Source organism: Poecilia reticulata, linkage group LG9 (genome assembly GCF_000633615.1).
Source record: "Poecilia reticulata strain Guanapo linkage group LG9, Guppy_female_1.0+MT, whole genome shotgun sequence".
Lineage (NCBI taxonomy): Eukaryota > Metazoa > Chordata > Actinopteri > Cyprinodontiformes > Poeciliidae > Poecilia > Poecilia reticulata.
This window is the reverse complement of record NC_024339.1, coordinates 7,368,309-7,394,269: the sequence shown is the minus strand read 5'-3', so window position 1 is coordinate 7,394,269 and position 25,961 is coordinate 7,368,309. Positions and strand designations below refer to the sequence as shown.

At 40.4% G+C, this 25,961-nt stretch overlaps 2 protein-coding genes across 2 annotated transcripts in view; both read left to right on the top strand.

The window, feature by feature from the left end:
• The window catches only part of LOC103469710 (titin homolog), a 32,217-nt gene extending 11,414 nt beyond the window's left edge, over positions 1-20,803 (top strand). The window contains exons 6-13 of the mRNA XM_008417575.2: positions 2,158-2,283; positions 14,606-14,706; positions 17,120-17,282; positions 17,419-17,581; positions 18,060-18,193; positions 19,030-19,172; positions 19,280-19,367; positions 19,463-20,803. Of these exons, the coding sequence (XP_008415797.1) occupies positions 2,158-2,283; positions 14,606-14,706; positions 17,120-17,282; positions 17,419-17,581; positions 18,060-18,193; positions 19,030-19,172; positions 19,280-19,355 (906 nt within the window). The 3' untranslated portion in view covers positions 19,356-19,367; positions 19,463-20,803. The remainder of the gene's footprint in view (positions 1-2,157; positions 2,284-14,605; positions 14,707-17,119; positions 17,283-17,418; positions 17,582-18,059; positions 18,194-19,029; positions 19,173-19,279; positions 19,368-19,462) is intronic.
• A 1,277-nt stretch (positions 20,804-22,080) lies between these two features.
• Positions 22,081-25,961, top strand: crybb3 (crystallin, beta B3). Its single transcript, XM_008417576.1, has 6 exons — positions 22,081-22,187; positions 22,980-23,077; positions 23,591-23,709; positions 23,822-23,954; positions 24,068-24,210; positions 25,547-25,961. The coding sequence occupies exons 1-6, from the start codon at positions 22,115-22,117 to the stop codon at positions 25,812-25,814; spliced, it is 834 nt and encodes a 277-aa protein (XP_008415798.1). The 5' UTR covers positions 22,081-22,114; the 3' UTR covers positions 25,815-25,961.

Here is a 25,961-nt window from a genome sequence, read left to right as displayed (position 1 = left end):
GTCAAATGCCATCATCATTCACCGACAATTTGGAAACGTCTTTAAAAGAAGATTAACTGGAACACATTCATCGTCATCTGCCTCTTTTTTTTCTTTCCTCTTTACTGTGTAGAAATCGGACAACAATTTCCATTTTCTTTAAAAGTAGATTTAGGTGCACCTGATTGTTAAACTTGATAAAACACAGGAAGACTAAAGAGTGATCTGTCTTGTTACTGAGAGAAAACTAAAAAAAAATTATACCATAACAATCTACCAAAACAAAAGATTTAGGGAGTTGTATACCTTTCTTTCAACAAGGTAAGACAGGTTGAAGCGTTTTATCTTTTGCATCTTCCCGTCTTTACAAATCCCTTTTTCTACAAAAAGCAGACGACTATTCATTTCCTTAAAGTTTTACATATTTGGTTTATTGTTGAACAGGTAAAAAAAAAAAATAGGGCCAGAACTTTATCACATTAATTTTGATTAATTAATTACATAGGTTTTAATGTTTCAAAAAATTTGAACGGAATTAATCACATTTATTTACATACAAAGGTACAAAGGAACGTTTGTGCGTTTCTGGTAAACCCGTAAATCAGACACACAAGTGATCATGAAGCTGCCTCTCTTGTCCCACTTTGGGTTCATTTTTGCTTGGAAAAAAACTATCTGATGCGATTCTGGAAAAGATTATTGTTGTGTTCAAGTTGTGCACACATCTTGAACATAAGTTGTGAAACTACTCAGACTATAACTCTTCAGTGATAGTCTGAATAGTTTCACAACTTGAACATAACAAGTTGTATACCTTGTTATCACTATTCAGTGATAGTCTGAAACTATTTAGGCTATCACTGAAACTATTCAAGCCTAAAATAGCTTTTCAATGCAAAACGTTCTGCAGCAGCACAGACGTCCTCAATGCTAGAATCAGCCTGTATAGTCCACATTTCTAAAGAAGTTGCGTGAATGATTAGGGGTTTCTGAAGCACTTGAAAGCTGAATAGGTATAACAGCACTTTGCACCAATCTGATGGTTGAATAAAAGATTAAAAACAATAAAGATATTTGTTGTTGAGCTCGTATGTCTATTTGTTCAATAATATAGCAGCAAAAAAGCGGGTTTTGATTGGAAACGTTTAACTCTGTTGCTACTGGACCTTTCTCTAGCACTTTTTCCTTCCACTCAACTTTCCATTAATTTATACTCGGTGAGCGGTCAACTTTTTTGGCAATGCCCCTTTGTAGCTGAAGCTCCTGGTGGAAAGGACTAGTTACCGTTGGCTTGACAACGTCAGCAGTCCTGTAGGCCGTTGGAGCTGAAATGATTAATTATGATGAATCAATTAATGAAATAGTCTGCAACAAATTCAGTAATAAAATAATTAACTGCCATATACAGACCCTAAAAAAAGGCCATTTGCTGAAAGAACAACATATTTACAGCAGCAATCAAGCCAAAACTGTACAAAACAAATGTATATTTTTTATTTAAGATATAAAAAAATCAATAATCACCAGATTAGCCCCTACTGCCAAATTGGTGTTAAGTCGAGCAGAAAGGGATGAGCTTTGCAAATGCATATGCGACCTTTGCTACTAATGATCAAGTGTTCACTAAAGGAATGCTTTGTTGTTGCATTTTAGACAATAAAATGTTTGTTTTCTTAAAAAAGGAATTAAATTTGTTATTTCCACATTTCAATGTATTTCTAATAGTGTAGTGTCATTTAAGTGCATAAGTGAAAAATCTGCAAAATGTGCTAATTTATTAATTTTTCAATTACTCGTCAGAATAACTGATGAAACAATTGCTAAAATAATTGTTGTTGCAACCCAATAGATCATAACGTAACATCCCTGTTCTTATGTTATTTCCCAAGACTCTTAAATTTGGGTTTTCATTAGCTGTAAGCTATGATCTTCAATATTAACAGGAATAAATACTTGAAATATGTCACTTTGTGTGTGTAATGATTCAGATTTATTAAATTAAAACACTTTGAATTACTCCAATAAACCAGCTTTTTAATAAAACTATCATTTGATATAGAAAATATGACCACATGTTCATTTTAACTAATTGAGAAGCTGATTTATCTTTATAGTTCATAACTTTCGAGCATCAAAGATGATTTCAGGCCTTAACTGCAGTCCTTGTTTGGCCATCAGGAGCTGAGTCGGATGCGCTCTCGGAGCATGTCGAGGAGATCGGCTCCTTCCAGCAGCGCCGCAGAGGGAGGTCTCCTCAGGATGAGGAGTCGCAGCGCCCACCGAGAGCTGGACCATCACGGTTCGGTGAGTTACGCCTGAATATAAAAACGGACGTATTTGAATGTTAGCACCGTCTCGAAGATCACTATTTTTAGCTCGCCAGATGTGAGCAATGCTTTTTTTGATGGTTTAGTACAGTGTACCTTTGTGTTGTCTGAACACTAAAGACAATAGTCAACGCAGGATAATTGCTGCTAAAATTTGCCGAACCGATGACTAACGTCGCAGGCATCGCCGCGCCTGTGAGCCATTATGCTCTTGGCAAAAGCGGGTCAGGCGCACATAGCCGCCTGTTCCTACAGACTGAAACAGACAAATGATTATTAGCCGTATTTTATCAGCGCTAATTTAACAGGAAGCTGCCTGCAAACCTTTGAAGAGAAACGGCCAGTCACGATCATGTGTCCTAAACACTTTGGTGTGAGTGTGTTCCTCTTCTGGTTCCACCTGTTTGACATCAAACCCTGTAGCTGCTGCTTTTTCTTTTTTCCTCATTTAGGTCTCGGATGAGTAAACAATAGCTGCTCAGTTGGAGCTGTTCTCATTACCTCCGCACACGTATCAGTTGATTGAAGTGGTAACTGGCTGTAGATAGGTGGGTTAAGTTTTGCTCTTTGATATCGACACTGTAATTGTAGGCCCAATATGAAGGCCTCTAATGTACTGAGTTGCACAATGACACACAGCTGCGATCCAGACCTCTGGTCAAGTCAACAGCACCATCTAGTGGTTGTGGGTGAGATTAGCAGCTGACTGCTGAAGAATGGGATTAAAAGTTTATTGTAATAGTGTTAGATGCTGGAATTTAGTTAGACAAAGTGTGTTGCTTGGATATTGGTAATTGTTAAACAAAAAAAAAGTATTTGTTTTTATCTGGTGTATTTTAGCTGCGTTAAAGGGATTTCTGGAGATGCTCTTGTCAGTCAGACCAAAATCAAAATTTTCTCTTGAACTGCTGCAGTTGGTGTTTGGCAGGTTAAATACTGAAAATAGATATGATCAGATATGATTTTTAAAAACTAAAGAATGAGATCAGATTAAAATGCAGATAAAGGCAAAGGACAAATGCTTTGATGTGTTTAATAACTGTATTTCCTTTGTGTTTTGCTGGTTTTAACACTAACGTCTCTACTGAAGAACCTGCAATTTTACTCTTTTGTTTTCTTTCTTTTTTTAAATCAATACCCGACGTCAGTATGTATCAGAGTACTACAAAAAAAATTTAATTACAAGAATAAAGTCTTAATACTACGAGAATAAAGTTGTAAGATTGGAAATAACATGAGAATAAACTTGCATTAAGTAATATGAGGAAAAAAGGTTATAGTAATACAAGAATAAAGTTGTAATAATCCAAGACTATAGAACTACAACAAAGAGACATAATATTGAGAAAAAAGTCTTTACAATACAAGAAAAATGTCATAATACGAGTAAAAGTTGCAATAATACGGCAAAAAGTCATAATACTATAAGTAGTAATGATACAAGAATAAACTCATAATATTACCTGAGTGATATTATTCAGGTAAGTCGTAATATATTAGTAGAATGAAGTCGTATTTTTTTAAAAACGCCTTCACAAAAAACAATAAATGAATGAATGTTGATCGTCTTGTGAAGTTATACCTAAGTATTGGTTTTACAAACGGGACATATTTAATCTGTTAACACATCAGCATCAAATTATTATCAGGACTTTGAAATGGTTGCGCAAACTACGGAGTTTATTTTGAAGAAAACTAAACAAACTGGTACATCAGAACTTGATAACAATATCCAAGCTTTGCTCTTACTAAAACACAACTGGTTTTCTAGTCATTTTACAACTTTTTTCCGCCTTTATTCCGAAAATATTATACCTTGATTGTCATGTTATGACTTTATTCTCGTAGTTTCAATAAAACAAAGAAAAAAAATCTGGCCTTAATCCTCCATCGTAAGTATCATCCAGGAAAGACTGAACAGTTCCTTTTTTCTTTTTTTTTTTTTCCTTTTTTTAAGACGAGCTCTTATTGACTTTTTCCAAACCCCACATTTAGCATATTTATTAGCTCCTGCTATTTCTTATTAATCTTATTTTTACTATCAGTACCAGTAATATTATCACCCATGAGGTCAGATGATTTTTTTTTTTTAAATAATGTAGTCAGATGGGTTGATGGGTTGTACGGTGACATCAGCTCTTTAAGTGTAAGCTGGGAGTGCGGCAGAGCAGAGATGGACTCCGTGCTGAGAGTCCTCCTGTACGTGTGGTCTTGCTGTCTGAGTCCGGGCTCCCTCTGGGTAAGTCGCTGATCGCTTTCTCTTCTCTAAGGGGCTTCACTGAACACATCTACACACTGGAAACTACCCTAAATGTGCGTCGGCCGCATCACATTGCTGGTGCCGTTGTTGGCTTGAGTTTGTGGCTGAGATTGTGCTGAGTGTTGAGGTCAGGAGACTGAAAGCAGTGAGAGCAGCTGTGAGTCACCGCCAAGAGGATGATGTCATCAGGAGGACGAGAAAAACTGAAATTCAAAGTTTGCTGTGGGGATGTTACACCCAAAGAAGTTTAATATTTAAGCTAGAAATCTTTGCTCTTATGTCATTTAATTCTAACACATGGATCAGAGATGCAGTGATCACAATGGTTTTTTTGTTGTTTTTATTCTGTAAAGTTTTATGCTGCTTATAATTGCTTGATTCCCATGCAGTCTTGAAAGCTATAGAAGTATTGTTTTGTTTTTTCCACTATGGATATGTGTGAAAAAAAAAAGAACGTTTAAATTGAAAATATTAGATTTTCCATACTTCTGCCCTTCTTCTATTGTCTCAAAGAAACATACCAAAAGTATGGCCTAAAAAAAAGAGTTATATTTAGATATTGAAACTTTTTTGTCCAACATGTTAATCAGAAATAAATGCACACTCATTTGGCAATGAACATTATTTTACTACTTTTTTGGGCTTTGCAAAAATAGTTAGAGTTGACATTTTAAATTGCCATGTTAACGATGGTTAGCACAGATAGCAGTGCTAACTAGAGGATGCAGTCTTTGTGTGTATATCTCCTAGAGAATATCTGATTTTCAAGTTCAAAAGGACGTAGCAGAAGAGTTTTGCTGCTATGCATTCAGCCTTCCTGTTACCTGATTTGTCTTGATTTCTCTCACCCCAAAGAAACCGCAAACATGTTATAAGATAGTATTTCCTTTTCCTTTTTTCCATTTTCAAATATTTGTATTATTATTATTATTTTATTATCTTTATATTTATTGGTAGTGTTTTGCTTCACAGTTGTGACAATAAAAAATTTCTGGTTATAAAAGCATCTATACAGCTTTTAGAGCTGTTAGTTTATGTTTTTGTAAACTGAGAACCATTACAGGTCACTTTCTTGAAGGAAAGCACTTCAGAGAAATCCGATTTCCTGCAGAGGGCATATGTTGAGCTTTTAGAAGCCCTGCTGCTCCCGTTTGTTCAGAGGTTAACTCTGTTAGGTGGACTCGCCCTCTCTGGGTTTATGCACCGCAGCAGCAGAAGCCAGCTGCTCATTGGCAGATGTTCCTTGTCAGGAGGGTTTGTTCGAATGTTTGCATGAGTTTTGACTCCGACTTGCGAGTTAAACAAACATTACTTGCCCTTGGCGATCTTGCCTTTTGTCTGTGTTGTGCTGTCGAACTGGTTGAGCAAAAAGACAAAGAAAAAAAATCTAATCTCCTTTTCATTCTTCACTTTTCAATCTCTTGTCTTCATTTGTGTAAATCTTCATATTTTCTTTTAGTATTCAGGTTTTACCACCATTCTTTTTTTCTTTTTATTAATCTACTTTTTCCTCTGCTTTCTAACGTTGCCATAATGAAGACACATGTAGATCGTTGTCTCTGTTTCGTCCTATGTCTGGCTGTTTCCCTTCATTTGACTGCTGCTGAACCCAAGTGGAGTGGCTGAGCACCGCAGAACATATATCACCTCCTCCTCCCCCTCCTGCTCTGAATCAAGGACCTCCCATTCTCTCCCTCTCTCACTCTCTCTGAATCCGATCCACACTCCCTCTCTCCACCCAGTTTCTCCTTGACGGTGAGTCCTGCAACAATCGGCACAGTGAGCAGGAAACATTGATGCGTTTTTCCTCTCACCTGCCTGTACCTGCCTGCAGAGTAAGTCAAGAGGAGAGCTAAAAGAAGAAACCGTTCTTTTTTTTTTTTTCGATCGGACTTCAACTCCATTTGCACTCTTTCGTTCTTTACCCGCAGTGGATGCCCTCTGGTTTTCCCCCTGTGGAATACGAATGACTACAGCAGCTTTTCCCTTCGCCACCAGCTGTCTTGCTCAGTTTCTCTACGCAGCTTACATTAGCACTTTGAGGATGTAGCCTTGCCAATTGGACAGATTTTTCAACTTTGACTTTTTGGGGAGGATAAATAGATCAGTATCACCTCTGGGTAATCATTTGGTCAGTTAAAATTAAGAGCAGTCGCAGCTGCAGGATCATCGCGGTTGTTACAGAGAGTTCAGTCAAAGAAAAGGAATCTATCTGACAATGCCTCGGTAGTTTACTTTGCGCGTTGAAGCCGTGTCTTAGAAACCTGTTGGAGGACATTGAAGCAGTTGTTCCAGGGCGATCCCACGGAGCGGTGCCCTTCATAACCACTTCAAAGTTCTGGCCCTGACTAACCTTTAAATACTCATCTGGGTGCTGTGCCAATCACATCATACCGAGCGTCGAAATAGACGTTAGAGAACTCTGCAAATTCACTCAGGGCAGACGACTTGGAGCCTGGACAGCGATGAGTTGAAACTGGAGTCCTGATGGCTCCGGTGGGACTAGACTGTGAAGAGGCCTCGTAGAAGTCAAACAGGGGAGTGTCTCAACCCTGCAACGGTCGCGGACCGACTCGCTCTATCTCCGCTGCATCCCCACTCGCCAGACGAGCCCTCTTGTCGTTCCGTCACCTTCCCCGCTGCTGCAGTGTCAACCCTGCAACATGCGTCAGTGAGCGCTGAGGACACCGACCGTCGGACTGCCGTCTCCTCAGCGCATTTCGGACTCTGATGACTCACAGCTGCTGCGGCAGCAGCAAGAGGTACGGTTCAGCTCACGGGTTCGGCTCGGACACCGTGGGCCGTGATGGAGTATCTCGGGGACAAGCTGTCGGTGGCTCACTCTCAGGTGTCGGGATGGATGGGGAACGTGCGGCGCTCCTTTCACGGAGCTCTCAGCTTCCTCTCCGGCTCAGCGGAGAGGGAAGGCAGAGGGGAGGACTTAGCTGGGGGGTTCAAGAGGACCAACTCCCTGCGCTCCCTGGCCTCGCGTAGCAGGGAGTCCATCCGCAGGTTCTCGCTGCGCAGCCAGCAGCGTCTGTCCCTGCGCAGACGCACAGCGCCCAACACCCCAATCGCCGTAAGACCCCACGCGCACACACACACTCAGCTAAAACACAGAGAAGTTAACTTTTGATTCCTGTTTACAGTAAATGCTATGGAATGCGTCAATGTGGCTCACAGCTATTTAAATTAATGACATTTTGTCAATGTGACAGCAGTTGCACCTTCCCAGGCTTCTTGATCTTTCACTGAGCATGCCAAGAACTTTTACATCTGCTGTGATCTGCTCCACCCGTCTGCTTGTCATCACATATTTTCTTCGCATCTGCTGCTTTCACTGCCTTCATCTCTTCATCTCTTTTTTACTACTTGGATTGTTGTCATACTTACAGACAAGGATGCACCGAGTGCAGGTTTCATGTCACTTACCCATCATTGATTTTTTTAAAAAACAATCTGCCGATTCCGATTTTGGCCAATACCAATGTTTTTGTCCTAAATGTTGCTAAATATAGCAAGAATGTCACTAAGTGGTGTGACTGTTTTTAACTGCGAATGTGCAGACATGACCCAGTGGGCTGGTCTATCAATCAAGCCTCTCAGCCGATCACCGATCTCTCAAAATTAAGGAAATCAGATTTCGGATCTCTGATTTTTGTAAGGCTTTGAACTGCCGATACCAAATGTAGTCAGTGGTGGTTTTTGTTTAAAATAGGAACTGTAGTCATTCTGCCCGCAGGAGTTAAAGGTTTTAACACCATCTTTTAGCGTCTTATGTAAGCTTTTAGCATAATTAAGCTAAGATTTCTAAAAGAATGCTTTTGCCAGATTGAAAGCAATTTTGATGATATTTACACCTTCCTGTTATTTACGTAAGCGTCAAGTTAGTTTGCTCCTTCGCCACTGAAACGTCCCAATAGCAGCCACAAATTGACGTCCAATGGCAGGAAACCGCTTTTTATAACAAACAAGCTGGTTCCATAACAAGAAATGGACAATAAGTCCAGCTCTCTCATTTTAAATTGTCTTTTACAGCTTCCGTGTCTTTAGACTTCATTTTTAAATATTTTGCTGATACATTACATCGAGTCCTCCTTCCTTAGTAACAATTTCCTCACAGAACAGTGGTAGTGTTAATATATGGGATGTTTGATTTATTTTTTTTATTTTTATTTTTTTAGTTTATAACCAAATGGTCACCTGTTAGAGCTGGTCAAGCTAAAATATCATCCAATTTTGTTCACCAGACTATTTCCAGGTGCGTCTACTTAAAGTTCCCAGAAACATAGAATGTTTAATTTCAACTATTTCCTTTGACTGGTCTATTCGGTGGTATATTTAAGTGAAACTACTGCTCTGTATAAGCTGGCACCTACTGTATTTGTTCAACTGGTGCACAACCCAGTATGACTCACAGTTCCTAAAGATAAGTGGTGTTTCCGTGGCTTAGTGTGGCTCTCAGTTATGTCTGCCGTGTCTTAGTTGGTTTTAGTCATGAACAGCTGTTATTGTTATCTCTGGCCAAAACAGAGCTCCCCATCAGCAAGTGGATAATTTGACAGGGCCAGAGATTCAAGCAAAGAAAAAATAATTGCTTACTGTTTGGAATGGATCCAATTGTAAGACTTTGAAGTCTTTTTCTTGTGTTTTATCCTGACGTTTTGTTTGGTACTAATTCAAAGAAAGGCCCTTGGGTTGTCATAGTTACACTAACATACCCCCAGGATTTTGGTATATGATTGATGTGACTTCTGTCTTGTTAGCACACTATAAAATTAAATAAAATCACTTTGACATGAGATAACCAGATTGGCATGTTGTGCAGTAGGATGCATGTCCGTACAAGTGGTAGCTTGTGGAAAACTCTAATTAAAGTCATGGAGCAGAGGAAATGTAGCAGTAGCTGGGTATAAAGAGTACAAACAGTGTTTAACCTCAAAGTGCAACTGGAAATTTGCAACAACTAATTATAGTTGGATTTAAAGGCTGCGACTGCATGTAAGGGAATGGTGTGCTGTTCAGGCTAATCCTGACTATGTCACTTGTTAAATTTGGGAGCAGCATCAGGACTTTCAGGATTGTCTGAAAGTCCAGTAAGTCCTGATCCACAATCCTTAAAAAGTCTTTAAAGTCATGTATCAAAAGTTATGGTCTTAAAATGTCTCAATTTCTTTTTTTTTAAGTAAGTTGGTCTTTACTATAGTAATCACAGGACTTAAACTTTGTCTTGGCAGGACTATGTAAATATTCTGCTGTTTTTTCCTCACAGGGCTACCAGGCTAAAGGTTAAAGGTCACCCTCAGACATCTTAATTGTGTTCTGTAACTTTAACATATGCTAACATACCTTTGCTAGCTAGCTTTTTTATGTCTTTCTATATCATGGGTAAGTGCAAATTTTTTTCCAGTTGGTTGGATGACATTTGTACATTTCTTTGGCGTTATAGGTCTTAAATTTGAGTTGGTGAAATCTGCAGAAACCCTGATGTGATGTATAATAGTTAGTAAGGGTACATAGATACATTGGCCGCAATACCCTTCATTTTGGAAATTTGGTAATCGGTCAATATTTAAATGAGAAACCAATCTAATAGACTGATATTATCGATAGTCGCTTCACTTTTGCCAACTTTGTGACTCGCTATATTTAGCAACTTTTAAGACCAAAACTTTGGTATCTGCAGGTCAGGCAATTGGTGCACACCAACTAACTAAAGTTTATTAGGTACCTCATCTGTTAGCATAGCTATCTCACCATCGGGTCTTGCAGTTGTATTTGTATTTCTTGAACTTGCTCACATTTAGTCACATTAATTCACTGACCTTAAAGTAGCACATAATTGAGAAGTGGAAGAAAAATAATACCTTGTTTCTCAATATTTCACAACTAATCTGAAAAGTGTGGCTTCCATTTATATACATCCTCCCTTTACTGTGATACCCATCAATAAAATCTGGTGCTTTAAGTATCTCACAGATAAATTATCTGAGAACAGAAAGAGTTTGGTACATCTGCAAACCAGGGAAGACATGATTGTCTGTCTAAGCTCAGAAGGCGAGCATGCCTTACTTTTAAAGATATTATAAAAATAAAAAATTTAAAGGCCATTTCTTTGTCTTTCACTACACAAACATTCTCTACTTCATGTACGTCTACCACATAAAGTCCCAATAAAATATTAAGTTTGACAATGTGACAAATTTTAAGAAAAAAAAAAAGCAGTTCAAGGGCTTCAAGTCCTTCTCGCAGGGCGCTCTGCCTGCGCCTGTTCTGTCCCATCATAATCAATAACATCAGTTGCTGACTTCAGAACCTCCAAGTGACAAATATCTGATCTCAAACAACAGCTTTATTGGCAAAAACATGACGAACAAATCTCAGCCTGAAGCTAATCCTGTAGCTCAGGTCACCAAAAAAACAAAAAGCTTAAGCCTGGTCAGGTTCTTACATTCTTGCCCTCTGTTCTTCCTAGATACTTTGCTCAACCCTCAGTCTTTGGCTGCACTCACCACTTGTGCTGTTCTTTCCTTGTATAACGCAGTTCAGTGTCTTAATGTAACCTCTCCTGTCATGCAGCTAGAATGTCCATTTGTTGACGTGAGATTAGCTTTAGAGGGAGTGGTTGCTTAAATATGTGGATATTGATTACTGCACTGAGCATATTTTCCAGATTTAGAGGAAGAGGGAATGGGGTGGTGGCTCACTACAAATACAGCGATGTGGCTAAATGGCCTTTCACTACCTCTAATAGGCTTGCAGTATATGAGGGTCTGATGAGCTATAATCTGGAGAAACTCGCTTGTTTGCTCATTTAAAGTAGCTTTGGTTGCTTCACTGAAACATATAAACACCTCAGCAGATGTTTACAGTTTGTGTTACAAGCTCAGATTAAAAGACAGTACTCTTATCTAAAGCTAACACTGCTAACAGGTGCACACACATTCCTCGACTGTGTCGTAAACTGGGCCAGGCGCTTGTATTGTTGGTGCCGTTTTCATGTTGACACACGCATCTCCCTGCCTCTCTCCGCTCTCAGATTGAACATCACCGGTCGGGTGCTCGGCGGTAGCGCCCTTCCTTTTCAGATCAGCAGCTGCTTGTTTTCTCACTTTCTCATCGGCCGCCCTTGCAGTCATTTTATTATCAAACAGAAGTTTCCAAGACCTTGTTCCTGCCCTTTCCTCTGCAGATTGTCAGTCAGACCTTGCCCGGTGATCGGCCCTTTCTCTCCTCCGTCCTTCCATTCATCCGCTCTTTGTCGAGCCGTTTTCCTTGACACACCCTTCCTGTTCAGGGGAAGCTGAACATTGCTAATGTTATTAAGGAAAAGCCTTCCTACTGACAGCTGTAAGTCATTGCTGCTGGACACGTCGGTTCGTCAGCCTCCCAGCGTGTTTGCGGATTGTTAATGCAATAAAAATCTCGTTTTTGGGGGAGTTTGGCTGAGCTGTGTGCATGTAGATTAACACTGACTGCACAGAAACGTCGTTTAGTTAAAGTTCATCACTAAGGCTTTTGTAAGCCCCTTTTGACAATGACTGACAAAAAGTGAAAGATTACAAATAAGCTGTTGTATAATGGAGCTTCTCTCCAACATGTTCCTGCAGAGGCAGAGCCCCAACGCTAAGCTGATCAGGTATGGGTGTGCTGGGAGTGCTCAGGTTGAGTAACACGAACACACAGCAGTGGAATTTTTCTATCATTACATTTTTACGAGCTCTCGTTTAAAGTTTATTTTCCACCACTGATGACAGACTAAAATTCTCGAAAATATGTTCTAAAAACAAGCCAATCGCACCCAGTAGCGCAGCTCTGCCGGTTTCAGAGGCGTAAATGTGAAACATTGAGTGCAAAGAAGTATTTCTGGCCTTCGTGGCGTAAAGTGATTTCACTTTGTCAGGTGTACGTACGCCGGTGTAAATCTGTGAAGAGGAGTTCCTAACACGTTTGTTAACACCTCTGGTAAAAAAAAAAAAAAAAAGTGTAAAAAATTATTATAAATGTTTTGTTTTATTCTAGTTTCATAATGTCTAAAAAAAAAATTTTGGGACATATTTTCTCAGAGGGGGAGGAGTCGGTTGTTTATTGCCACTCTGTTTTGCAGTTTTATCGTTTCCTGCCAGGAAAGGTTTCACTGATTTAATAACATCCTGTGCCGGTGCTCTTTTTCTCACTATCTCTGAGCTGCTCATGCACCCTAAATTAACATTTCTCACAGTTACGCTTCGCCTCACACATTCCGTTTGCTTTTTTACCATCTCTCTCGGTCTTGTTTTGCAGTTTTCCTGTGTCTGTTCGCACGCTGGCAGAGAAAACAGGGCATGTATTCATGCGGCTGTCAGAAGGAGCTCACTGATCTGCAATCAGCAGCCATTTACTCCTCCTGGTCAAGGAGGCCGTGTGCGGCTGCAGATCCAGGTGTATCACCTTTCTCTGCCCAACCCTCTGGGTGCATCTGAGAGCAGAGGGATTAGCTATTGTTTCTTGCTTTCCTCTGTCTTTACGTGGACTGGGGTTATTGGTTCTTGTACGGGCGTGGCTCCGTGAGCTCTGTTTTGGGTTTGAGACAGTATGTCCTCTGTACCAGCTTCATTAAAAGAGGCATGGTTCAGTAGGCAGCAAACACTCACCCTCCCATCTGTCTTTTTGTCCCCTCTCTGGCCTGTCTCCATTAACTCGCCCCTCTATCTGTCGCTATCTGCATTTCCTCCACAAACTCTGCGTTAGCAACATCAACTTTATCCTGGCCACTACAAGAGCGCCTCCTTTTAACACCTAAACACTTCGTTATTCAGAACTGTTGTTGCTTCCTTTTTTGATAGACAAACAGAAGTTTGACCTTGGTTTAGCACCAAAAATGTAAATGCCACACAAGAGTTAGATTATTAACTGTGAAACGGGAATTTCGAGTTGTGTTTCTACAGATGGTTGTAAGTATTGGTTCAGGTTTGTCTCGCGCACCACAGCGTAAAAGATTGTTCATAATGAGTCAAATAAAAGAGCATTTCTGTACCCCGTGCAAGGGCACGCAACGAGGTAAGCTAAGGTTTTAAAAAGTTAGTTTCAAAGTCTTGAATGTTTTCCTACTGTTCTTATAGTTTTAAGCCGTTTTACTGAGATTGTAAGTAAAGTGCTGGGTAGGGGCGTCCTGGTACAACTTTTTCACTTCCGATACCGATACTGTGGCTTTGAGTATCGGCAGATGCCGACACTGACCCGATGAATATCAGCAGGAATCATACATACTTTTATGACCTACTTGTAGTATGTTACGCTAAAAAAGGCCTGATGAAGTGGTATTACACATACTGAGAGCAATATAAGCTCTGCTGGATAGAAATGCTGGAGCAGAGTGCTTCTGTTGGAGATTTTAGATGTAGGCTGAAGCTCATTTTATGGCTCATATCGAATCCATTACCGGTATCAACATCGGATCGTATATCAGGTAATGCAGTGTTGCCCCTCCCCACTTATTATTGCTCATTAGGAACCCAAAAAGAACATTTCTAAGCATTTTATTGGCTTGCAGCATAAATACACTTGGCTCAACATAGGGGGCAGTTTAGCGCAAAGCTCAAACCTGTCAGCCAATCACAGTCCTTCAAAACAACTTCCTGTCAGGAAATAAACATGGTGCTAGCAGGTCCATTTGTGTGAACATATACACAGGTTGAACTACTTTTAAATAGTGTATCATAATATAAAGTAAAACACAAGACAGTGTCATTTAGAAATCGTGTCAAAGCGAGTATGCGGCCATATTGGCGCATTACTGTAATGCAGAGACCCCAGATCTCCGTCTGTAAGTATAACTTTTTCCCACCACAGAGCAAAGCTGCGTTAGCCAACAACAGCACCCGCGCCACCAGCAGTAACCAAGACAACCAACCCGTTCCGATTATTCTTGGTTCTGCTCCCGAATCGCAGCAACACGCCATGATGTGTGTTTCTGAAAGTCCACTTCCTCGGATCAGAACATCCGGCTCTAGCTCTCATCCTCCTCCTCTCACCTCATTCTTCTGTCTCTCGGCTCCAGGTGCAGCAGAAGCAGAGCAGCGAAGTGGACTCAGGAACTCCGGTTCGCGACACAGACAGTCAGTATGGGACCTGGGAAACAGGACTGCGCACCGACGACAGGTAAAACAAACTGTTTCAGCTATATGAGTCATAGAGTAATTGGTAAGCCTGTGACCATAAGCAATTAATCAATTAATCACATGAGGAATTAAAATGAGCTCTGTTATTTCCATTCTGGTGATTTTAATACTTTTTTTGAGGATTATATTTTTTTAACAGAGGTTTCTTAATCCATTTTATTTGTGGTTTTTGTTGTAAGTAGTTTTTATTCTGTTTTGTTTTGGCTATTTAAAATATCTTCCAGTTCCAGTGTTATGGATTCTTTGCAAAATTAAAAGTTTATTGGTCTTTCAGAGGGCAAACTTGAATTATTATGACGTTATCAATACTTGAAAATGGTCTCAAAACAATAATCTTGTTTATTGCAATAACTTCTGGGACAATTTATTATCAAACTGTTGTCCTGAGAGGAGTAGCAATTACTTTTAAACCCTTTATGACAGAAGTAGAACAGAAATGAAAGATCGGAGGATAAAAAGGTTTTGTTAATATTTTTAAGCAAAGATAAAATTATTATGGACTGTTGTTATGTGACATTTTCAAATCCAGCATGTTCCATAATAGACAGAAGCTGAAAGCTCGAAGTAGTAATAAAATGTTATACCTATTTTATACTTTTGCAGACTAACTGAACCACAAAAATGTCTCAATATGTTGTAAAAAAATATTGTTATGGTTGCCTTATGTAGATTTTGGAGCATCAGCTAAAATATGTTTCATTTTGACTAGTTTTGGATGTAAATTCATGCTCCTCCTTTTATACTCAATACTGACGCCCTTGTTTGTTTTAATGAATAAATTGGTTTATTTGGGATTATGTGTATGCTGTGTAATTTTCCCAGTTTTTCTTTGTTTTAGATAGATAGAACTTAAACACGTCTATATTTCTTTATATTTCCTACTTAATGTAATGAACCGCCTCCAATCAATTCTGTGGTTCTGTCCAGCTTTAGAAAACTTCAAGCCGTTTCTGTGAATGATGTTTGTTCTGTACTGCATAATTTAGAGCAGCCTAATTATGCCATTAATGAAATTTACACACAGAATGTTAAGTTGTAACAAAAAGCCCAAAACCTCAGCTCAGACACGTTTGAATCAAAATACAAAATGATTGAAGTGATGTGATACAGCCTCTTAAAACATAAATATCTGCTGCATGTTTTTGTTTTTCAGCCCAGTTCTCTTTAGACCTTTTACCCTTTAATCTGCTTGCATGCTTATTAGCGCTCTTGCAATTATTTTCTGTCATGACAACAGGAAGGTTAACAGTTTAAGATGATAGTTTTCATCTGTATAACTATTAACCCTCAGTGAAAATGTGTTTGGATGTGTAAATGTTCAGGAGATGAGAAATAAAACCAGTTTCTGTTGGTAAACATCAGGATAATTAGTAAGTACCTCATGTGTGGTATAAGCCTGCCACCATGTGGATCAGTGTTGTCATGTTCAGGGGAACAATTTATGTACGTTAATACATTTCAGTGACAGAAAATAAAACTTTACTTTTATTAACCGTAATAAAATATAGCAGTGTTATATTTTTATTATAAATCTCTGACCTCATCAGAACCCAGCAGAGTTACTTGATCAGCACTTCTAAGACAGAACCGTTATTCACATTTTGCACATTGCAACCATAAACTTTAATGTATTTTGTTGTGATTTATTTATTTATTTTTTGTGGTCAAGATCTTTAGGAATAAAATCCTGAAAAGTTTGGCATACATTTTTATCCAGTCCTCCTGACACAATGCTGGGTAGAATCAAACCCATGTACGTTTTTCCTGACATGGGTTTGAACATCTATAGATGGACAGTAAGATTGGCTCAGTTGTCAAGTCTGGATTTTGACTGGGCCATTCTGACACATGGACACGCTTTAATCTCATTTTATTGTAGCTCTGGCTGTATGGGATGTTCTCTCGATGAAATGTGAACCTTTGTCGTCTCTAAGGGTGCATTCGTACTATGACTGCACCGTATTACTGCGATGTCAAAATCAGGAGCCTTATATTCCTCTTTTCTTGGGTTGCACCAATAAATCGATTTCCTTAATTTTTGGAGATCAGCCAATATTTGGCAACTCTGTTGTTATGTTTGGCCACTTTTCAGACAAAAAAAAAAATCGGTATTGGACAGAAAATTGCAATTGGTGCAACCCCAACTATTTTCTACTTTTCTGTCTTTCTCACCTCTTCATATACTCTGCCCACAAATTCATTTGTGCTCAGTGGGAGCATCTGCTGCTGTGAAACATTTGAAACAGTGTCTGTTGTCATAGGAACATGCTGTCAAGCAGAGTTAAAATCTTAGTTTCCATCTCTACTATCCTGTGTAATTTTTTTTTGTGGTAAATTAAAAAACAGCTATTTCCACTAGTTTTTATAACCCAAAGCTTTTATTTTTTTTGTAGCCTCACACCTGCCACTCCAAGTTCAGAAAGCAATCTCAGCCCCTCACCGAGGAAGCCCACTCCTCTGCCCTCACCAGGCGAACAGACGTCTCAGTCAGAGACCACCACGACGGATGGCCCGTCTCCCTCCTCCTCTGAAAGCCAGCCACTTGATTTCCCCGATGTGAGTGCGAACGATCGTATCATAGCAAGATTCGCGTCACAGCTGCCTGTCTGATGTTTTTCACGACTGCAAAAGCACTTTGATTCTCAACTCTTTTCTTTTTTTTTCCCCCTCCCCTTACTACAATGATAATCAGGTTCCAACAACACGGCTAGATAACAGCGCCCTCCGCTCTCGAGTCCAGCTGGGGAAGAAACGAGCCCAGCGCGTCCGGCCGTCCAAGGCGACCCGGCCGAGCGCAGTGGCGGCTCAGGGAGACGGTGGAGACGCAGACAGCTGGCTTTACAGAGACTCAACAGGTTAGGAAATAAATAAAAGCAAATGATGCTGCATTTTTGTTGTAGTCTCAACTGTGGAAAAAAATCAACTGAGCGTCCTCTGAAGTGGGATTTTAGACTGGGAAGATAATACAATATTGTCACAACATGGTGACAGTTTCAACAAACAAAAAAAACAAAAAAAATGTTTTATAGAAGTTATACTGACACTACAGCTTTTCAGATCAGTGATCAGTCAGGAAACTGCAATCAGGGCTCACAGCTTTCACTGGTTTACTGCTACCAATATTATTTATTTTATTTGTTGTAAGACTAACATAAAAATTATATGTGTTATAAAATTTTTTTGAAAAAAGAAAAACAAAGCAAAGTTTAGCACACCAAAAGTGGGACGACGCAGCTTCTGATTTAGTGGAAAGGGATTTTTTTTGGGCCTGCTCCAGTGACAGAGCCTTATTAGTAGATGACCATCTGCTGATTGGTGCTTTGGTTCCGGCAGAGGCGAAGGCGGAGAGTAAAAACAACGACTCCGAGTCCGAGGAGCCGGCCAAGGGAGCCGAGTCGGGGCCCACCGCTCCGCCTCAGCCTCAGAGGGTCGCTCTGTTCCCAGGAGTCGACCCTTCTGCTTTAAAGGTGAGCCAGCAGAGCGGTGCACTTTGTGATGCGTCTGTCGTGCGTGGATATAGACTGCCTCAGTGTTCTTTGGTCTGTGAAAAGCATTCAAACCACATGCTCTCTTTCATATGTTGTCATGTTGCAACGACAAACACCAGTGGATGTTTTCAGTGGTAGACAAACACAAAGTTGTCAGACTGAAGAGAGCCTGTGAACTTCTGAAGTTTTAACCAGTAAATGTTTTTTTTTTTTTATCTAAATAGTCCTACTCTGATGCTACACTGCAAAAACACAAGTATTTTTGGTCTAGTTTCTAGTGCAAATATCTTGGTACACTTGAATCATTATTTCACTTATTACAAGATATTTTTCCCCTTGTTATGATTGAAATAATCTGCCAGTGGAATTAATACTTTTTCATCAATAATATTGACTTAAAACAAGTTTCTAAATCTTGTTGAAAAGTTACATGTAAGTTACTTTTGTCTCATTTCAAGTGAATTCATATATTTGCACTAGAAAGTAGTCCCAAAAAAACCACACTTGGTAAGATTTTGTGTTTTTTTGGTGTGGCTGTATGTTTGCGATTCTAGTTGCGCTGGAAGGGAAACCTTTGACACGGCGTGGTTAGACAGCGAGGTTTAATGCAAATACCCGTCACACTTTTTCTTTATTTTTAAATATTGTATAATGTCTGTCATTTTCCTTCCTCCTTGCATTTATTAGGTACATAAAATCCCCCGTGATGTAAAGTGAAGATTGTGGTTGTGCATATGGATGCATTTTATTGATGTGGCGTCAAATTTTTTTCTCTCTTTTTGCCGTAACGTCTGAATTTTTCCCCCCATCTTCAGGCCCAGCTTAAGAAAAGGGCTGACTCGGACAATCAAACCGACGGTCAGGCTTCCTCTCCCTCCCAGCAGTCTCGCTCTCCCAAGTCTCCATTCCTCCCTCGCGCAGCGCGTGTGCTGCCCCCTCCTGGTGGGAAGGAAAACGGGTAAGAAACGCCAGCTGCACCCCCTCTCTGTGTTGTCGTCTTTCGTTCCCATCCATGGCTTTTCTCTCCTGATCATTTATGGTGATTTATCATTGCGCCCCCTGCAGCCAGGAGGAGTCCCCGCAGTGGCTGAAGGAGCTCAAATCCAAGAAGCGCTTGAGTCACTTTGAGAATGAAAGCTAAGTAAACAAAGAGGTAAATTGTTTGTTGATTATTTTCTCTTATTATTTTGAGTTCATATGAAATATTGGTATATTTATTTAACTGTATTTTCTTATTCTTTGTGAAAGGTTGCCTTAACAGATGAATCTGTAAGAAAAAAAAGCCTTAACTTTGGATCCAGAGAGGAGAAGTGGATCTACAGCTGCTGATTTACATTTTTTTTTTTTCCCCATAAATTTGTTATTTTTCTCCCTTGCCGGGTTGCTCAATGTGCATGGTGCCTTTTTTTAAATTGAAAATCTATTATGGTAAAAAGGAAAACAAGCAAGGACGACTTCACGCTCAAACCCACGGAGGTCCTGCTGACGAACTCTCTCCTCGGGAGAAACGAGGACGACGGAGAATAAAAGGCGCCACATTTCAGGAGACACTGAAACTCGAGGGACCACGATGCGGCTCCGTTGCTCACAAAAGCGTCTGCGCGCGGGCAGGGCGTTCACGACGGTCACACAATCATTGCCATAAGGAAACATTTCAGACAACTAATGAGGTTTTGAACATAGAGAACAAATCGCCAGCGGGAACGTGTCAATAGAAGATGTTATATTTGTATTCGAGAGCTAGTTTTTGAGGAACGTAAACAGTGAGATGCGTCGCTACGTCAGAGGCTCTTCAGATTTTTACTCTGATACACTCCACAGCCTCGAGAGTCGCTGCATATTGTATATAGTGTATGTTTTTTTTTCTGTTTTTTGTTGTTGATGAGGGATTGGGGGCTTTTGGACAAGCGGCCTTGCATCTGTCAATCATGCACAAAACAAATCAGCACAAACGCGTCGTGAGTCGGCCCGTTTCTCCTCCTCTAACGGACTGAAGCGTACCGGCTACAAGCATCCGATATAAGCCATACCGTCGCCTGGTTTCTCTCGCACCTTTTGTCAGCCATGTCTCCAACAGATGTGCGATCGTCCCACTGTTTGGTCCCCATTCGGTTCGCATGCACAATCTTTCCTGTCTCATCAAGGCGTTGGCTCAAACCGCTCGCTACGCTACCTTCTGTGATTTTTTTTTTCTTTTTTTCTTCACTCCAATAAAATGTGAACTTTTTTTAAGCGGCCTCCCACTTATTACTCTTCCACAAAGCACTTTTGTCACTTGATGCACTGCAGCACTCGACGTCTGCCCACCTGACCCCCAGCTGCCCCCTCCTTCTTGTCGGCCATGTCCCCTGTTTTTGTGCGGCTCGCTGGTGTAAATGCAAGTGAACGTGTCGATGGAGTCTTTCTGAGTGATTGAACCTGGTTTTGGATGTATGTGAAATTCTTTTGTTATGGATTTTGAGGGTGTTATTTTTTACGTTCATCTTTTTCCTTTTTTTTTTATTTGAAAGTATGTTTATTATACTCTGAGTTGTACTGGCCAGTGTCCTAAAGCAAATAAATTCTTAATAAAACATTTACTTGACTTGATTTATAGCCCCAGCACGTCTTTATTATGTTGTGGATGTTTGTTTTCCCAAGATCTCCAGCAGGTTTTGTTTTTACCCCCAGAAAAATCCGGAAATATTTTTGAAAAGTGAAAGTGTGTTGATTACATATAAAAGTAGAGATGTACTGATCTGGAAATTTTGGCAGATACAGGTAACCGATATTATTTCTGTTATGGCCGATAACCGATACTCACCAGTATTACACAAACATTAACATGGGCCCAGTTTCACTTATTGGACTGATACGATAAGTTAAATCGCTAACATTGGCCGATACCGATGTTAGTGCTGAAATATTGTGCATCCCTAATGAAAACTGATGAATGCACTACGCAGTGCTCATAGTGTCTTGAATAAAGGCATTGACACCCCTCTAATCTCAACACATACTCAAAGATCAATAAACTTTAAATTCTAATGAACATTTAACATTTGTACTGGAAGACATTTAAAATATATAAAATGAATTATAAAGTCACCATAAACAAAACTGTCCTTGAAAAACGGGGCTAGTTGAGACCTAAGCAAAAGACTGAAGACTTGCCATCCAGTCTTTAACAGACAGAAAAGTGAAAAACAAAAAAATCAATAGACAATTATTTATTGTCTATTGAATCAGGCCTATACATGTAACTCCTCCTAAAGGTCAGATTAGTTTGACAAATCAGTCGACCTTTCAAAAACAGAATTACACACAGATTGGTTTTCTTACTACTCAGTTGACTTCTACAGGCAAGCAGTTTTATTTAGGGGCATCGGAGCTGGTAAGATTCTCATTTGTAAAAAAAAAAGAAAAAAAAGTTAAATCTATGTATTTCTTTTTCGCAACTACTGACTCCTTTGTTTTGGTCAAACAAACGAAAACAACTAGTACTTAAAAAGTACTAGTTTTTAATATTGATGAAAAACTTGTACTTTTTTTCATCAATATTGGCCATAAAACATTCTGAAATGTGTTTGTAACGTGGTAAAATATGAAAAGTGGGGTTGATAAAACTGGGATGTGGGGAAGCCTGCTGCGTGTGTGTTTGTGCTGAGCAGGCCTGTCTGCTGAATCCTCTTGGCTCTCTCTGTGTGAGCCCACACACAGAGCTCGCTGGCAGCCCGGGCGGCCGGCCGGCCGGCTGGCAGGGCGGGCAGGGCAGTCCGTGCCAACACAGCTGCCTATTGAGAGGCAGCGTTACGGACACAATGTGAGCGACAGACTTGCTGTATCAACAGCTCCCCCTTTTCTGCTGTTGTGGCCAGAAATAAGCCATAAATACCCCCCCCTCTTCGTCTCTGGCCTCTAATGGCTCGACCCCTCCAAACACCGAGTGGCACAAAAGCAGAGGGACGCGACCACTTCCTTTCAGGCATACAAGGTAAAAAAAAAAAAAAAGTTGCTCTGGTCAACAGGGATCAATAATATTGGTTTACTATCTGCTGGGCATTGGAATTAGACAGTGTTACAACAATAATCCAGTTTTGGATTTGTTTATGGATAGAGCTGGGTGGTGACTAGCAACATTTACTCAAATTATTTTTTTTGAAAAAATATATGTTTGGGAGAATTTTTTTACCATGCTGTACTTTTTTACTTTTGATTGAGGATTTTAATTATGAAGTATCGCTTCTATGAAGTAACATTTCTGGATTCTCTGCCCAGTGTGAGTAACTTCACTGAATGGAGAACAAACTGGTTTTAATCAAGTATAATTCACCAATACACACACCTGCAGTTTCTTTTATCCTTAAAGAAACTGATTTGGAAAATGTATTGTTTGCCTGATTTTATTATTTTGTAATTATGTTATTTATATGGACTATTTTCTTCTTGATCTGTAAGATACCAAAATTTCCCACACAAATTTACATGTTGGGCTGCCTGATTATGAGATTTCAGTACTTGAGTATCAAATACTTTTTTACTCTTCAGTAATTTCTTGGATGGCTATACGTTTTACTTTTGCTGGAGTAAAAACATGTTGAAGTCGTGCTACTCACCTGAGAACAATCTTTTGAGTAATCTACCCACCTCTGCTCTTAAAGGACAATCAGCAAGATGATAAAAACAGCTCCTGACAGAAAACTTCTCTCCTGATGTGTCTGTATCTGTCGCTGTGTGACTGCTATATGGATGCTGCTTTGTCTGTGTGTGCGCTGCTCCCAAACAGCGGAGGAGCAGTGGATCAGGAGGATGTCGGAGCAGCAGAGCGCCCCGGAGCAGCTTGCTGCTGGGAAGAGCCAGGGTGGAGCCGGAGCCGCGTTTAAGGTACTGCAGCAGCTTTCTGCACACACGTTAAACCTTGTTTGTCCAAAATTATCTCCAGTTGTGTTTTGACATCTATGAATAAAAGTAAAAGTACGCTGCAATAACATAAAGTTGTTACCAGGTATTTTTGGTCCAGTTTCTAGTACAAATATCTTGGTACACTTGAAATGAGACAAAACTAACTTAGTAGTAACTTTTTAACAAGATATCGGAGCTTGTTTTAAATCAATAATTCCTTAATATTGATGAAAAAGTTTTTGTTCCATTGGCAGATTATTTCTTGTTATAAGTGAAAATAATTTGCCAGTGGAACTAGTGCTTTTCTTCATCAATACAACAATCTATACATCGCTGAAAAGTTACTTTGTCTAATTCCAAGTGAACTAGAATATTTGTACTAGAAACTGGACCAAAAATACTTTGCGAGAACTTTGTGTTTGTTCAGTTTGATGGAGACAAACGCAGTGGATGTGACACAGTGAGACAGACCTCTGAATGCTCGTTTCTGTCCAGGTGGTGGTGTTTGAGTTTGAGAATTTCCAGGGCTGTAAGGCGGAGTTTTCTTCAGAGTGCAAAGACGTGACGGAGAAGGGACTGCAGAAGGTCGGCTCTTTGATCGTGGACTCAGGGCCGTGAGTAATGCTCCATCCAGTCCCCTTGAAAACCTCTCTGCTGTATCATGCAGTCCAGTTGAAGATAAACCCCACCTTCCCACCCTCCACCCGTTTCGTTTCTTTTGCTCAGCTGGGTGGGGTATGACCGACATGGCTTCACAGGAGAGCAGTTTATTCTGGAAAAAGGCGAGTATCCACGCTGGGACACCTGGACCAACAGTCAGCGCAGCTTCTCCCTCCTGTCGCTAAGGCCGCTTAAAGTGGTGAGTGAAGCGTATCGGGTTTGTTGCGCAATTGTTCCTTCCGTGGTTGTGCTGCTTTATTGTTGTTTCGATTAGTTAACAATGACTGCAGACATTTGTTTCTGCCTGTTTAGGATAGTGCTGAACACAAGCTCCACCTCTATGAAAGCCCTGGCTTCACCGGCAGGAAGATGGAGATCGTTGATGATGACGTGCCCAGCTTGTGGGGCCACGGTTTTCAAGATCGGGTAGCGAGTGTCAAGGCTCTCAAAGGAACGTGAGTTTTTTCCAGAATATCTTATAATAATTGCTTTATTTTTGTTTTTTTTTTCTTCTCACTGATTGTATTTGGGGCTTTTTTCTTCTCACTGATTGTAACTATTTTGTTTCTACAGTTTGTAATTTAGTGCCTCATCGAAGGGTGAGGATGTTTTTTCTCAGTATTTCTTGTTAAAAATGTTACAGTCTCAGAAGCAGCCTGCCTGTTTTTCACTCCACCATTTAAAGAAGGGGTGCCACATGGGCCAAATTTATTTGACCCAGTATAAATGTGTATACTGCGACAGACTGGCGACCTGTCCAGGGTGACCCTGCCTCTCGCCCGGAACGTTAACTGGAGATAGGCACCAGCAACCCTCCTGACCCCACTAAGGGACAAGGGTGTCAAGAAAATGGATGGATGGATGGATGGATGGATAAATGTGTATATTAAAGTGTTCAAATAATTTTTACTCCAGTTTGCTTGAAGTGGCCCTGGGCCCCACTTCAAACACCCTGGATTTAAAGTATAATATCCTAAGCTACAGAAGCATAAACAATAGTAATATAATAAGGGTTTTGTTAAATGTATAGGTTGTACATTTATGAATAATATTTTCCATTGGCTGTGTTGGTTCATGTTAGGTACCCATTTCAAATCCTATGTGGGACCCAAACAGGGTTTCTGCAGGTTTCACCAACTCCAATTTAAGACATTTTAAGACCTTTTTAAGACTATTATGAATCAAATATAAGACCTATATCACGACAGAGGACAAAAACTGAATTTTCTTGGGTCTTTTTGTGGCTCTTGTCACAGCAGCTTTGTGTTTCTTGTTTAATGAAAATAACACATGGCTCTCTAGCTAGCCAACTAGACAAAGAGCCTTATGCTAGCTGCTAATGAGCTATATGCTAGCTGCTATTGGCTTATTTACATTTATTATGTTGATAGGAAGCAAGGAGCTAGCAAGCAAACTATGGCAAGAAATTAGCAGCTTGTTACCACTAGTTTTAGTCACCTTGAGTTGTAGAGTGCAGTGAATGAAGATGTCTGCGCCCTATCAGGCAAACTTTTGCCTGATAGAAAGAAGAATATATGAGGGAGGAAGTGCCGGCATGTCGGTGGACTTATTATGGCATTTTTCTGACATAAGAGTAAAGGACCCTAACCAAATTTATGACCTATGATTAACGTATTTGAGGCCAACTTACACCACCTTTAAAGAATTCAAGACATGTTAAGTCCTTGATTTTAGATAAATAAATGTATGAGTTTTTAAGAATTTTAAAGATGCCTGTCTGAGGTGTTTCCAGGAGTGAACCCCTGCGTGACTCCTTCTGTCTTCGTCCAGGTGGGTGGGCTACATGTACCCAGGCTACAGGGGCCGCCAGTACATCTTCGAACGAGGAGACTTCAAGCACTGGAACGACTGGGAGGCCCCCTCCCCCCTGATCCAATCTGTCCGACGTGTGCGGGACATGCAGTGGCACAAGAGAGGATGTTTCATCATTCCTGACCCCGACCCCGCTCCCACCCCTGCTCCCGGCCCGGACCCTGATCCGGCTCCTGCTCCGGCTCCGGTTCCTCCTGCCCCGCCCGCAACAGCCGGGGCCAGCTGAGCGGGATCCACACCAGCCCTCTCAAACTCCAGCTCTGCCCCAAAGTGCCGGCCCTCTGCCCTCACCTAACCATGGCAAGCGCTACTTGTAGCCAGTCACGAGCACCATGTGTGTTTCAGTGGCAAATAAAGGTTGTTTGACCTGAAA